The 16,656-nt window shown below is 29.1% G+C and overlaps 1 protein-coding gene across 1 annotated transcript in view; it reads right to left on the reverse strand.

Moving 5' to 3' along the window:
• LOC142332486 (uncharacterized) overlaps window positions 1-7,605 on the reverse strand; it is a 40,392-nt gene extending 32,787 nt beyond the window's left edge. The window contains exon 1 of the mRNA XM_075378936.1: window positions 7,267-7,605. Coding sequence (XP_075235051.1) covers window positions 7,267-7,331 — 65 coding nt within the window. The 5' untranslated portion in view covers window positions 7,332-7,605. The remainder of the gene's footprint in view (window positions 1-7,266) is intronic.
• Window positions 7,606-16,656: the final 9,051 nt, after the last annotated feature.

The raw sequence follows: 16,656 nt of genomic DNA on the forward strand, positions 1-16,656 counted from the left end.
AATTATAAATTTTTATTAGCACAAAGAAAAGTACATATTTTCGTATAATTGGGATAAACCCCTCTAAATATCTAAGCTATATTTTCTAATCATTAAAACTAATACTAAAACTTTGTTATTATAATTATTACTGTATTATTTAACTCTATTATTACAATTGTTTCTTAAATATTTTTAAGATTTTGCTTTTTATTAAAAGTAATTTATTTACAAAACTCTGCGTGTCTATCTGTCTCACTCTCTCTTTCCCATACTCTTATAATCGTTATATTTCAATGTCACGTTTTGAAAGAGTGAATTATTCATATCTTTTATACTTATACAGTTTCTACTTATCAAATCTTTTATTCATAGAACTTTATTTATATACTACTTAGTTTCTTTGATGATTAATAATCTGTGCTATCCTCTTGATACCTACGAATACGCTGTTTAAATTACAATAAACTATTTAAATTGACGGGATCTTTGAACGTTTGTTTTAAGTTTAAGATATAAAATAAGATCCAAATCTAATTTTAGACTTAAAAAAAACAAATTTTCAAAGATGCTGTCAATTAAAATAGTTAATTTTAATAGCTAGTTTTCTTCTACTATTAAAAATAGAGCATGTAAGAACTCTGCATTTTAATTTTTGGTAATAAAAAACTCTATGAGCAACCCTTTACACAGATAAGACGTATTTTGAACTCTTTTCGTACACATTTGGGAATTTATTGAAATATATGAAAAATAATGGCTTAATATAAATATACTTGTAAACAGTTTGGAAGAAAGACTAAGAAAAATATTTATTCTAACTAACGTGATAATTATTAAAATTGTTTTTGTTTTTTTTTTTGTAAAAAGTTTTATTAAATTTTAATATTTTTTTTAATACTTTGATCAACATTTTTAAAATAAATAAATAAAAATATTAAGTAAAAAATACAAGGTATATACATGTTTCTATCCGTACGTCGAATGATACAATAAAACTTAATAAATTTATAAATAAATTTATTTGTGGGCCATTTTTATTTCAATAATAGCATCAGTTTTAATGGATTTCTAATTTCATTTTATTTTTTAATTCGAAATCATATTTTGATAATTTATTATATATTCTTCATACTAACAATAACAAAAAATAAATTTACAAAATGAGTCTATGTATTACACACAAATATATAGCATAAAAATACGTAGTATTTATGGGTTATAGGTATTCATTTCTGACCCAACATACTACGAGTAACATTAAGGTATTGTAACAGGCTCACCGTAATAGGTTACTTACAGGAAGAAGAAAGGTAGAGAAAGTAAAGAAAGAAGAGTATATAAATCATTATAGTAGAAATAACGAAGTTGGACCACTGAATGTAAAAATAGAAAGAGAAAATATTATTGAAGTAGAAGAATTCTATCATTTGGGAACTACAATTACTAAAGATGGACAAAGCAGGAGCGATATAAAATGCCGAATAGCACAGGCGAAACGAGCCTGCAGCCAGAAATATAATTTGTTTAAATCAAAAATTAATTTAAACTTCAGGAAAAAATTTTTGAAAGTATATTTTTGGAGCGTTGCTTTATGTGGAAGTGAAACCTTCGACGAACGGAGTACCTGAGAAGAAAAGATTAGAAGCTTTTGAAATGTGGTTCTGTAGGAGAATATTAAAAATCAGATGGGTGGATAAAGTGACAAATGAAGAGTGTTGCGGCAAATCGATGAAGAAAGAAGCATTTAGAAAAATATAGTTAAAAGAAGAGACAGAGTTATAGACCACACATTAAAGCATTCTGGAATAGTCGCTTTAATATTGGAGGTACAGGTAAAAGGAAACAATTGTGCAGGCAGGCAACGTTTGGAATATGTAAAACAAATTTTTAAGGATTTAGGATGTAGGAATATACCGAAATGAAACGACTAGTACTAGATACGGAATCTTGGAGAGCTGCCTCAAACCAGTCAAATGACTGAAGACAAAAAAAAATATTTATAATTATTATTTATTTAATTTTATATATTTTTAGAGTAATACATTGGATTTATAAAAAAATATTTACGTTTGTTAGTCTCTAAATATCCATGTCGAATTCCGAACACGGGACAATATTTTTAACTCGATAAGTTAACCGTTATTTGTAAAGGTTGGATTTTAAACTCAAAAACGTTTTAAAAGACAAAGACTGCAAAACGATTTTTGATAACATTAAAAATATATAGACTCTTTAAAAATCGTTCTCTATTATGAATCGATATAAAACTATTTCTGTAGTCCGTAATATTTTATCTTTTTTTGTACACATACAACTAAATTAACTTAATTGATATTTTAAGTTAACTTAATTAATATTTTAATTAAATCAGTGCCTATGGCCAAAAAACTAAAATAATAGATGTATTGATAATGATTATTAGTGAATCGATAATATAGAACTTTTTTTTTAATTATCAAATTAAATCTTGGTACTTCTAGAGATTTCTATTTGACTAAATCAAGTTTAAATTAATTTTTATCTTCCTGAAACTCTATATCGATCAAAATTATAACAAAAACCATGGTAACTTCCAAAAATATTCAGTCCTACTATGTGTTGTATGTTATGATTTTTTCTGCAAGAAGCTTAGACGTTGATTAACTCCGTAAGTAGAGCCGACTCATCACGTAAGGATGCAGTTCTGACGTATTAGAATGAAACATAAATCTAGTGAGAGTATGAGTTAAATCCATGTAATAATACAAAAGAGTATAGGTGAGAAGGATAAAAAATGATGGATATAAGATGTAATGAAAAAATAAGTGTTCGAGGATAGCAAGGAACAAGGTACCTCAAAATCAGTTGAAAAACTAAACAAAATTAGATCACCCTTCTACGATCAGGAAACTATTCCATTCATAATTCGTTGATTAATTAGAGTACTGATTCCCAAACTGTGCGCCGCAGCGCCCCGGGGAGCCGCGGCCTCTTCTCAGGAGCACCGCGAAATATTATAAAAGGTTCATAATTAATTGAACCAAGACATTTATAATTATTAATTTAACGTTAATAAAGTAAAAAAAAATAATGAAGATACACGAATTTTATTTATTTTTATCTCTTATTTACGAGTAGTCATACTTTTACTTAGGGTAGGGCGCCATGGAAAAATTTTAATTGAAAAAGGGCGCCGCGACTCGGAAAAGTTTAGAAACCACTGAATAAAAGTATCTTTATTCAGAATTACTAAACTGTACATTATTTATATATTTTGGTAAAAATTATAGAAATAAATATGTTTCGTGAAAATTGGTTAGCCAATTCTTGCATTGATTAGCATATAAACCAACCGGTTTCACATTCCATTACTGTGACGGTCGTGGAATTTTTTCATGTCTAATCTTCTTCAATACAGCTCAAAAAAAGTATGTTCAAGACTATAATAAAAAAAATCTGAATAATTAATCTTATTCAAATAGTTTCTACCTTTATTTGCATTATTACGTTTAGCAGGTTTTTAGGTTGAGATGCATTCTGAATGAGTAAATATCGAAATTTTAGTACGGAATTTGGTCAGAAGTTACATTCAAAATTTCATAATGTTTCTATAAAAATTGTAACTTTTCAGTTTTATGACCTGTTACTTATATGTTTTTGTTTAAAATCATATATATATGTATATATTCAGTTATTGCTTAATCATTTTTTTTGCAAAATATTTAAAAAATTTAAAAAAAACATTCACTAAGATAATTAATCACAAATCGGGGAAATGTTTACAGTATTTTAAGTTGGAACAAATTCATTATTAATTTATATTAAGCAAAAGAAATCATGGCATACTTTTTACATCTACATAATGTATAAGTAATAATTTATTTTATTAGAGGCCTCTACCTTATATATAATCATTCAAACTTCTTTGAACATACATATCTAAACAAAAATTAATTAAGATAGGAGTGTCATGTAATTGTAACACTGAAGAGGAAAAAAACAGTAATTTATCCACTTGACCTAATTAGGGAATGCATGATAGCGGAATCGTTAAAAAAATGAATTTTAAAGAATATAAATATTCAAAACGTACAAAAATAGACAGTAAAGTTCTTCTAATTAGACCCTTTAACGCGTTCTGCCGTAATACTACCCAAGGTTTTGTCATGCTGTCAGATTCTACACTCTAGCAACAACAATTTGTACTAAAAAGTCTTAGACTAAATGTAGTACGATTTAATTTTTTTTTTTTTTCAATAATTACTATTATACAATAAATAGTAATCAAGTCTATAAGGAGACTCACCGGGTTGAGTCTCTATTGGTGAACACGTCTTCGCTAATCAACTGACTTCGAAGTCGAGAGTTCCAACGTTGAAATCTTAGAAAAGGCAATTATTTTTATACGGATTTGATTACTATTTCGTGGATATCGGTGTTCTTTGGTGGTTGGATTTCAATTAACCACACATCTCAGAAATAGTCGACCTTAAATTGTACAAAAGACTGCACTTTACTTACACTCGTACATATCATCCTCATTCATCCTCTGATGTAATACCTGACGGTGATTTCCGGAGGCTAAACTGGGAAAAAAGTCTGTAAGGAACAAAACTTTTCTTTTTCTTTCCGTGTTTCACCCATCAGCTGTTCCGTAGTTTGCCTTTCATACGCATTTCTTGGTTATATTTTCATATATGAACTTGCCACGCGCACGTTCACATAAAGAGTTAAGTCCAGTTAGAATCTCCACCCAATCGCATTACAAATATTTTATACAAAGAGCTTTTGTGGTTTTAAGGTTTGTAATTTTCAGTCTTTGACTAGTAATAATAATAATATAAAAATAAATATAAAAAACAATAAAAATAAGAAACTAAGTCCGAGTATCATCTCGTAGTGTTCGTCGACAAACGCTAAGATCCGTGCAAAATACATATTCCCTTAATAAAGACGAGTAAATTCAACTACAACAATTATTTTTAATATAAGGCCGACTATTCTGAAACTGGCATGCTTCAGACCACTAAGTTTTGGAGTCCTGTGGTGCAAACCTTTTTTTTTAATTGTTATCTCAAGAGAATGATGAAATTAGTTGGGATCCAGTGGATGGAGCTCTGACTGTATACTGATTAAATAAGTTGGTGCTAATGAATTCAAATTTGTTTTAACCAATAACTATTCACACTCTTTTTATAACATAACAGTCGCGTCGAGTCGCTATGACCCGAACAGTCTTAAATTAAATTAATAATACACTATTCGAATTAACAAGAAATAAACACTAATATTCGAAAAAGAAACTATTTTCTATTCATATAAAAATAAATATCTCCTTTTCTAAAACAAAATAATCCAAGATGAAACAGAAATGACTAAACCTTAACCGTAAAAAATAAAGATCTTCATTTTAGTTGAACTTTGCTGGCCTAAAAATGTAATTACTCCCGATTGATTATTGAAGACAAACTTACAACACATCTGTAAATATATTTTTAATAAAAATATTTCAACTGAGCCGAACACATTTACAAATAAACAATGTACAATTTGCCTGGGTGTCAAATTGATGTCCAGAACGGTACATTTGTATATATATATTTTTTTAAATTTATTATTTTACAATTAAATTTTTTTTATTTCCAACAGTAACATTAATCACAATCTTTTCAAATAAAAGAAGTGTGATTTTTCAAAATTTGGTGCCCACATTTCACATAATATTACATTTCTTGTCCTTGGTGCTCGGGCAGAGGTGACAGCGTTTACGTTTTCTTTTAACTTCCACATCCCGCTCCTATGGTTGTTGAACATCAACTACAGTAATATTGTGTTTTTCAAAATATATTTTTATTTCGTTCAAGTTTTTTTTTGGACTTCCCTTAGTGAGATACCTTTTAACAAGTAAATTTTGTACTAAAATCTGACCTAAATTTTTAAGAAAACCTCTCGCAATAGTGTAACACAACCTATCGCTTCCGGTTAAATAGCATATTTTTGTTACTTATGTTACACAAACTAAGGGAACATAACTGATAGAAAGGATTACAATAGGAGACAAGCTTGGTTGCCAATCTAATACTACTGAGAAAAATATTAAACTTTAAATATAAAATAGTGTCTCGGCTCATATATACCCGACGCGACCAGTTAAGGGTTTATTTTCTGAGCTTATTATTGTCATAGTATAATTGATATAAAGAACAGAGTATGTAAGTTACTAAATATGGTAAATGTTTTTAGCTGTAATACAGAATTCTGATGGTGAAGTGTTAACATAAAAAATAAAAAAAAATAAAAGATATATCAATTAAAGGAAAAATAACTAATATTTAATCAAATATTTTGAAAAATTAAACTAAATTATTTTTTAAACATTACGCAGCTGGATTTGTTGTTAAAACGAAAAATACAAGATGTTACTACAAACACGAGGTTAGCACAATTTTTTCAAATAAGAAAACTAAATTTTATTAACTATAATTAAAAAAAATATATAAAAAGGTACATAAAAAATATTAAGGTATTATTTAATATTAATTATTTAGTTTAGTTTCCACCCCCGAAATCACAAAAAAACATATCAAATTCATTCAAAATTAATATTTATTCATTTAATGATGTATTTTGGGGTGTCGGAAAAATAGAAAATTAGTAAAAATTTACATAGTGATACAAATAACACATAACACAATGAAAATCGAAAAAAAAAACTTATATCATAGTGAAACATTATATTTAAAGATATAAACATGAAAATGTAATCTAACCAAACTAACCCACGCTCGCTTCGCTTGCTAACCTTGACTAATCAACAGTAATGTTTTAATTATTTAAGTAATAAATAATTAATTAGGTTAGGTTCAGCTCTTGATTGTGGTTACGTTTTTCTTGCTCGAGTATTCGTGGTTATTATTGCAGTTTTCGTTACTTTTCGTTTTGTTCGTTTTTAGTTGTGTAGTGATGTTTTTAGTAGTTATGTTCATTTTTTTTTTTTTTTTAGTTTTATCACTATATAAATTTTTACTAATTTTTTATTTTCCGACACCCAATATACATCATTAAACGAATAAATATTAATTTTGAATGAATTTGATATGTTTTTTTTGTGATTTCGGGATGAGGCACCTCAACTAAATAATTACCAAAATTAAATTTTTGTTTCAATTATCTAAAGTCACTAAAAACTACCTTAAGTTTATTTAATTATGTATTTTATCTTAAAAATTATTTAATCTAATAGAATTTCATTAAAATTTAATAAAATTTAAAAAATTCAATTAAGTGTTTTGAAAAATTACTTACGGATGTGATAAAACATCTGATGTAATACACAAAGATAACAGTGTTATAAAATATGTTGACTTCATAGTATTTTGTACTAACTATCGGGAATAACTACTAGCAGATTAGAAATTAGAAAAATAAATTAAGAATACCAATCTTAAATCTTGCTTTACAGCTGGATAAAAAGCAAGTTGAAATTGGCAGCAAGGTTACAAATTATTCTACTAGTCTAATCCCAACGAGAAGTAAATAAAAACGTTTAATAAGTTCACTTTTATACTATCCGTTCTAATTTGCACAAGTAACACGTCACAAAATAATTCCTTTGTCATGAACCGAGATATATTATTACCATAAAATTCATTTCTTTTGAAGTATAAAAAAAAATAATAAATATGCAAATAAAATAAAGTATGAAAGAAAGAATCAAGAAAATAAATTTTGCCTTTAAATTAACAAGAAACATCTACAATAAAAAATCGCTATCTTATAAAACTAAACTAAAACACTTCAACAAAATGATTTTACTCGAAGCCCTTATATGTAGCCGAATACCTTTTAAAAATTTTTAGATCCAGAAATTTTCAAAGGAGAAACACAGTCAAGGACCGAAATCAATTAAGAAAAATTATAAAAAACGGTGACTTCCAGAGAAAGTCAAAAGAGCAGGCATAAAATGGACTACTAACGATTGTAGTTTCAATTACATTTTCAAAAAACAAAAAAGAAACACACTATGCACCAAGGAAAGCAACTCACTTCATCTTTTACTCAACGCTACAAAAAAAGAAGTTCAAAATTCACTGCAAAAAAATAAACGTCAAATTTACCCCTACCCACACTGTTCTCATTTTTTTATTTGCATTTTGCAACAGGACCAACCAACAATACCTATTTACTAACTCTCAGACTGTATAATATAAAAAAAATTACAGAGAAATCCATTTTTTGTTCGAAATTAAACGTGCAATAAAACTTTCATGGAAAGTTTATCAACAAAGGGCTTCCCTGTATAGTCATTATTATCAAAGGAAGAAGGTGATATTTTTATATCTTTATTTTGTAAATTTATATACATAGTGTTTCTAAAATGGTGAGCAGGCTATATTTTTTCAGATTCTACTTTTAAAACTTAACAAATAAATATCCTTAAGAAAAATGGCATTCTCCTTCATTCACCCCCGGTTTGCAATTTTGTTTTTTTTTTATAAAAAATTATATCTCAAGTTGGGATACAAGAATCACATTATTATTTTCTAAGCGTCTTTGTAATAAAGTTTTAAAATTAGCAAATTACAAAATGGCGGCCATTTTTAGTGCCAAGGTCTCTTTGGAGAGCGAATGAGCGGGTAGAGGTACACAGCTCTATCCGGTAAAAGGTGAAGAGAATTTGATCATACTGGGAGACTGGAATTCCTCTATATGTTGGGGAAGAATGTGGGTAGAGGGTTTTAAGGAATTATAGACTTTGTAAAAGCAATGAGAGAGTAGAAATACTAATAGAATTTTTAACAAAATACAATTTAATTTCAAACAATCTATTTAAGCACCATCTAAGGAGGATATATACAAGCAAAGCACCTGGGGACAAAAAGAGAGCACAATTAAATTACATTTTAGTACAGAAAAGATACAGAAATGAAGTAAAGGACAGCAGAAGCTATCCTGGAACAGATGCAAATAGTGACCATAATTTAGTCATATGTGTCCAGAAAAGGAGAAACTAACTGAAGCCATAGGAACAAGAGAACTAGATGGTAAACAGAAATGGAACAAAATAAAAAAGGCTATTCTGAATACAACAGAAAAAGTAATTGAGAGAAAAAAAACATGAAAAGTGGAAGGAATGGATAAGTGAAGAAGTTGTTGAGTTGATCAATGAAACAAGAAAGTACAAAAACGCGGTAGATGAGGAAGGCTGAGAAAGGTGATGAATAGGAAAGTGAGGCAAGATAGAAAAATTCCTAAAAAAGAACTGTGAAGATATAAAGAGCTGTATAAAAGCGGGACAGATTGATAAAGCCTATGGAGACATTAAAAGTTCTTCAGTGTGAGGAAGTTAAAAACTGTGAGTATAATGAATAAAGAGGGGGAAAATGATATATGATGAAGTAAAACATTGCAGAATGATGGAAAGAGTATTTTGAATGGTTGTATTCAATTATATTCAATATTTTTCAGTTGTATTCAATATTTGGTATAGAGGTGACAATCAGATTTTAACAATAGAAGAGGAATCAGAAGTACTACCAGAGGAACTGGAGGAATTGATAATGAAGAAAGAGTTCACAAAGGCATTACACGAATTGAGGGATGGAAAGGCACCATAAATGAACAACATACCAGCAGAACTCTTGAAGAGGACTGGTCACAAGAATAAAAAAGAATTACATAAGTTGGTCTGTTAACATTTATGAAACTGGAAAATTACCCTTTGATTTTACAAAATACATCATAGTACCATTACCAAAGAAAACAAATGCCCAAACATATGAGCCATATAGAACACCAAGTCTAGAGTGTCATGCATCAAAGATAATAACTAAAATTATCCAAAAGAGAATAGAAAAGAAAATAGAAGGGCTGTTAATGCAAAACCAATTTGGATTTACAAAGGAGATAGTAACAAGAGAAGCAATTTTAGGCAAGTAATTGAAAAGGCATTTGATAGTGTAAATTGGAACATCTTATTACATCTATTGAATTGAATCTGTATTAGCTACAGTGGACGAAGAATTATTTACAGTATTTACCAAAATGAAATGGTAATATAACGTGGAAACAAAAAGAAGATACAAACATTAAAAACGGGATGCAACAGAGCTGTAAATTGTCTCCATATTTGTTTAACTATATGTACAAGAGTCCATCAATAGAATTAGAGAGGAAGCGATGGTAGGTATAAAGATCCAAGGAGAAAGAATTGACATGTTTAAGATTTGCAGACGATATAGATGTAATTGCAAAAGTGAGGAGGACTTGCAACGGACCTTTTAACTGTTATGGATAGGGTACTGAAAAATTTTTTCAGTACCCTATAAAAATACCGGTATGCAATAAGAACAGGACGAATAGAACAACAATAAAACTGAAGGGTGACACAATTCAGGTAGTTGAAGAGTTTAAATATTTAATAAGTAAAATAACAGGCAATGGTAGAAGCAACAAAGATAAGTAAAATACACCAGGCAAAGAACGCCTTTAACATAAAGAAAAACATTTTTACACCCAATAATATAAGCCTGGAGTTGAGACATTTGTGTGGAGTATTGCATTGTATGGGAGCAAGTCGTTGGTAATTGGAACACAGGAAAAGAAGAGACTTATGGCTTTTGAAGTTTGTTGTTACAGAACGATGATGAGGATAAGTTGGATGGAAAATGTGTTTAACGAGGAAGTATTTAAGAGAATTAATGAAGAGAGAACTTTTTTGAAACAATTAAAAGAAAAAGACCTCAGCTAATAGGACACATTCTTAGGCACCACGGTCTAGTTAAGAGGGTGATAAAAGGGCAGATGTAAGGGAGAAATTATAGGGGAAGACCTTGGTTGGAGTACATAAAACAGATAATGGATGATATAAACTGTGATTCTTACTGGGAGCTAAAGAGAAAGGCTGATAGGCAAGAAGGGTGGAGAGCTGTTGCCATTCAGGCTAAGGGCTGTTAATCAAAGAAGAAGAAGAAGAAGAATTTATACATCACGAAAATAGACAAGGAAAAAACAACTATTTTATTTAGCTCTTTTCCCTTAGGATTAAAATGGTCAAAGTTTAAAAAATATTCCCAAAGGAAAGAAAAGTATCACAAGAAAAATAAGATCCTCTAAAAATGAAAAGCAGGTGGCATCTTCTTCAGCAATAAAGCAGGTGGCATAAAATAAAACGTCATCATTTTTTCTCAATAAAGTGCTAATATATGGTAATATATTCAGTTTAAAAAATTGATTAGATTTTTGTAAAAATAAAGAAACATTATTTTTTCAAATTAAATTTTTTATTGTTTTGTTGTTTTCTTTTTTTGTAAATAAGAAGAATTACTTCAAGTTTTGTGAAATTGTAAATTGACAGTGCATAAATTTTTCTTTGGAAAAATTTATCTAAATATTTTAAACTTAATTTAATTTTCTCTAATTTGTGTGATTAGAACATTTCATTGAAAATGTAAACAATGTTACCTTTTTAATAACAACCTACTTTTTTTTAATTACCCTAAGTATTATAATAAATTCTATGTTATGAATAAATATTAAATTTAACGATAAGCTTATCTTTTAAAGATATGAGGTATTCAAACAAGTCAGACCTGGTAGATAGTAAAAACTATTATAACTGGTTTTATTATTATTTTAATTAATTATTACAATGAAAGTTAATAATGTTTAAAGACCTAGGTTAAAGTACAATCAAATACACAAACAATAATTTAACGGTATTAACTTACGAATAATCAGCCTTAGCAATAAAACAACCACACAATCATAAATTATTTTTTCAATATGTTAATGAAGAACAAATAATAGTCTAAAAATTGATACTATAAATGTGATCTTTATCATTAGTAAAGTCAAAGAAACATCCACATCTACAAAAGTACATTCATCTTTATTTTTTTTCAAATTTATTTTTCAAAATATACCCTCGACTATTGAATTGATGATACTGTACATAATTTTTGACTTTAGAGAAAAAAGGTTTCAGAAGAACAGAGAGGAGTCATCTGTAGCAATTGACTAAGAAAAAAAAGTATAAAAATATATTACGGTGAACTGGGCAATATATTAATATCATACAAATTTATCAACTTGTGCAAGGTTTCATTCACAAGTCTGAAATAATTTGTCTATTCAAACATCATTAAATTCTATAAATATATAATTACATAAATTATTTATTCTAGAAATACTAGTCGACAATAAAAAAAATGCATGCAGAAAGGGTCTGTTATATTTAATTATACTTTATATTGCAATTATAATTTAAATTTTGTAATTATTAAATATATATTTACAAATACTCACTTGGCCAGTACTTTAGCCAAATCTAAACAACCAGATGTATAGAAATAGTAAAAACTGTATGAAATAGCTTATATATATAAAACTTACATATATATATATATATATATATATATATATATATATATATATAGTGAATGTTAATGATTGCGTTGAACAAATACATGGAAGAAATTACATTATACTCAGTTTAGATATTGCTCATCAAAGTTTAGAAAACTCATTTGATATGTACAGTAGGAGAAGATGGGAGGCAAGACTGGCAAATGACTTCTTTTTACCTATGACATTCTTTTGCAATACACTGTCCTCTCCATTACAAAAAGCTATAGTTCACACCCTTTCAAATAGAACACCTGTGCTAGTAAATTTGTAGGTATTTTAAAATATTATGACATTATATGAATTTATTTTCAATGATTTATTTGGAAGTATTTAAAATTTAATATCAGTGATCAAATCTCTTTCTAATTGAAAGTTTTACATTGAAGCCTAATCAATAATTTATTGATTAGGCTTCAATTAGGCTTATTCATTTGGCTTCAACGTAAACTTTTAATTAATTTATGGTAATTTGGTAATATATTACTATTACAAGATTATAATACTTGTGCGTGTGCGTGTGCATGTGTGTACTATATATACTTGTATATAATGGGAAAACACTGATAAAGATCAGCTACCAACCTATTTTAGAGATATTAAAAGGCCTCTCTCTAGTATTACTGATGAAAATCTTCTAATTTGCTATATTTTACAATTCCCATGTAAAAAGCTTAAAGGGTAAAGGTTACAGATAAAAAAGGTTGGTAGGTTACAAAAATTTAAAGAAGGAAAAGGATTGGTTAAATGTAAATGTAGTAGGAATTAGCAAGTTTCATGGGAAGAGAAAAATTACTTTTGGTCAAGTGCTTTTAGAATAATTAACTCAGCGTCAAATAAAGGGCAGGCAGGAGTAGGTTTCATAATGAATAAGAAGATAGGGAAGAGAGTAGAGGATTTCAAGAAACACAGCAATAGAATCATGGTATCAGAATAAAATCAAAACCTAAGCTGACAGAGATTGTTAAAGTCTACATGCCTACAAGTGTCAGTGATGATGATGAGGTAGAGTGTGTATACGAAAAAAGTGACGAAGCAATTAAACACATAAAAAGTGACGAAAGTTTAATAATAGCTGGAGATCGGAATGCAAGTATCAGAAAAGGCAAGGAAGGAAATATTGTGGGTGAATACGGGCTGGGAAAAAGAATTGAAAGAGGGGACCGACTTATTGAGGTTTACACAAAGTATAATTTCATAATTGCCAACACCCAGTTGGCAAAAAATCATAAAAGAATATATACATAAAAAAAGCCAGGCGATACTACAAGGTATCAGATTGATTAATTACATCATGATTAAGCAAAGATTAAGAAATCATCTCTGACTGCAATGCATATCCAGAAGCAGACATTGATAGTGACCATAATTTAGTAATAATGAAATGTAGATTGGGGTTTAAAAATCTGAAGAACAGATGCCAAATAAATTAGCGGAATTTAGAGAATTTTGATGAAGGGCAGGTGTAAAGAATATTTTTGAGGAGGACATTGCAAGAGGTCTGAGTAAAAATGTTAAGGTAGAAAATATAGAAGAATGGGAGAATGTTGAAAAGGAAATTCTTTAATCAGCAGAAGCAAACTTAGGCAGAAAAAATAGAACTGGTAGAAAATCTTCAATATCAGAGCATAAATTGCAACTGATGGTTGAGCATAAAAAGTATAAAAATGCTAGGATGAAAAAGGTAAAAGGGCCTATATACAATTAAGAAATACCATAAACAGGAAGTGCATATTAGCAAAAGAAGAGTGGATTAAAGACAAGTGTTCAGTAGTGAAAAGAAAATTGATCATTGCTAAAATAGAAGGGATGTACAAGAGAGTTCAGTTGAATTTTGTGGTACATAATTAAGGTCTAATAATGTGTTAAATAAAGATGATACACTGATTTATTGTATGAAATAGATGGTAGGTAGGTAGGTAGGTAGGTAGGTGGAGTATATCGAAGGGTTATATAGAGGAAATACTGTTAGAGATGAAGTGGTGTTATAGAGAAAACTTGGATGTTTGGAGTACCTGAGAAGAAAAAATTAGAAGCTTTTAAAATGTGGTACTATAGGAGAATGTTAAAAACAGATGAGTGGATAAAGTTACAAATCAAGAGGTGTTGCGGCAAATAGATGAAGAAAAAAGCATTTGGAAAAATATAGCTAAAAGAAGAGACAAACTTATAGGCCACATCTTAAGGGATCCTGGAATAGTCGCTTTGATATTGGAGGGACAGGTAAATAGAAAAAATTGTATAGGAAGGCAATATTTGGAATCTGAAAAACAAATTGTTAGGGATATAGAATGTACGGGATATACTGAAATGAAAGAAATGACTGGCACTGGATAAGGAACCTTGGAAAACTTCATCGAACCAGTCAAATGGCTGAAGACAAAAAAGTATGAAAATAGAGAAAGAAGTAAACCAAATCCAGGAAAGAGGTTTTGAAAATTTTCAAAAAAAGTTAAATAAAAAGCCAAACCAAACGTACAGTATATATTGCAATAATTCCTCCTATAAAGTGTATGATAAAACAGGGTTCTTAACATTTTTGTACCGTAGAATACAATCTAAAATACTGGCAAGGTGTAATGGTCATCAACTACTTTTTCATAACAAATTTGTGATTAAAAGTTAATCCGTACATATATAGATTTAAAAAAATATATATTTATTTCTAATTCTACTTTAACAAGTAATTTACATAAAATTTTCTGTGTAAAGTATTCTGTTAAATGACCACATATAAAGTTTAGATTACTCAAAAAAAAAAAAATTATAAAAAATATCAAACACAAAGTCAGTGGGATCTTTATCATTGAATTTCATTGCCTAGTACCTCCCAATTATGATAGTATTATATATTCCTGTTTGTTAAAAATCATCAAGATATTCATCACTAAGTTGGGATTCATATTTGGATTCTATGAAATTCACGTTCAAAGCAATGATTTGCAAAAAGGTTATGGAGTCAAAAATTATATTTTATTTTGTTTGGTGCTCTTTAGAAGAAAGGAAATATTTCTTTTTGTACTAAATTCCAAAACTTTAGCATAACAAGATTATGAAGTTCAAAAAGTTTTTAGCTCCAGTTCTTCTGCCCTCACTTGAGAATCTCCATACCGTACTAATACATTTGCTTAAGAAGTCAAAGGAATGAAAAAAAGAACCACAGGTTTGATAACAGTAAATTGCTGAAATCTCCTCAAACTGTTGTTTAAATTCGCCTACAATTTTATTAATATCTGAGAAACGCAACAGAGATTCCATCTGTAGCTGCATTGTGAACACTTATTTTGTTGTTATTTTGGTGTTTATAGTCACAACCAAGTAATGATTTGAGAGCATAACCTAATTAAGATTTTATATAGGAAGAATTTTTGTGTGAAACCTTCAGTGTTAGGCATGGCTTGGGGATCAAACTTCTGCAAATCATTTAATTTGATAGTTGAGGGTTGTAATTTATGGTAAGTGGTCATGGTTGAAAGAGGCCATATGAAGGCGATAGTAGGTTGTGTAAAAAACACTCATGGAAATGTATATAGATGGTCTAAAAAGCAACCTCTAGTAAAGCCCATCTGGGATAGGAGCGAATTTTGTGGCGACTGGAATCATTGCAAGAGAGTGTCTTCCCCTATGGAGGTCAGGATGTATATCCATAAAACCACTTTTTTCTTTAAATTAATATACAGAGTCTATCATTTTAGCAATATGTTTGTCCCTTCCTTGCATCTCAAACTTTATAGAATTGAATTTTTCTATTATGTCTATAACAAAGCCCAAATCCACTAGACACAAGGAGTTAGTTCACCAGAATTTCTTTTTTGTCGATAAGATGGTTTTTTTAAATTTTTTTCAGTAAAGTTTAAAAATGATAAAGTGCAGCAATAACTGCTGTGTAGTCAGCCCCAGCCATTATCATTAGCAATAATGGGATTATCGCTAATGATAATAGCTGGGCCGAATTACTCAAATGACTACTCAGTAAGAGATAAAGAAAATGGATATGAGGGGGAGTAGCCCCTCAGAATGAATCCAACAAGTATTTTGAATTTTATTTCCTTTTTCTCATTAACGAGGTGCAAAGTGTTTGAATTCATCTTTCATTCTTTAAAGAATTGTATAGTGTTCGTTTCTACAGATCACTACTCAATTGGGTCACCTAAGTGCACTGCAGAAGGCAAACACAAATCGTTCAACTGGTGCAATTGTGCCTGCAGGCATAAAGTGAACCCTGGTGTTAAAGTAATATTGAATTAATATAGTACAGAAATCAAAACTTTTCTCTAAGCAAATTATCTG

The sequence above is a fragment of the Lycorma delicatula genome, chromosome 11, assembly GCF_047948215.1.
Source record: "Lycorma delicatula isolate Av1 chromosome 11, ASM4794821v1, whole genome shotgun sequence".
Lineage (NCBI taxonomy): Eukaryota > Metazoa > Arthropoda > Insecta > Hemiptera > Fulgoridae > Lycorma > Lycorma delicatula.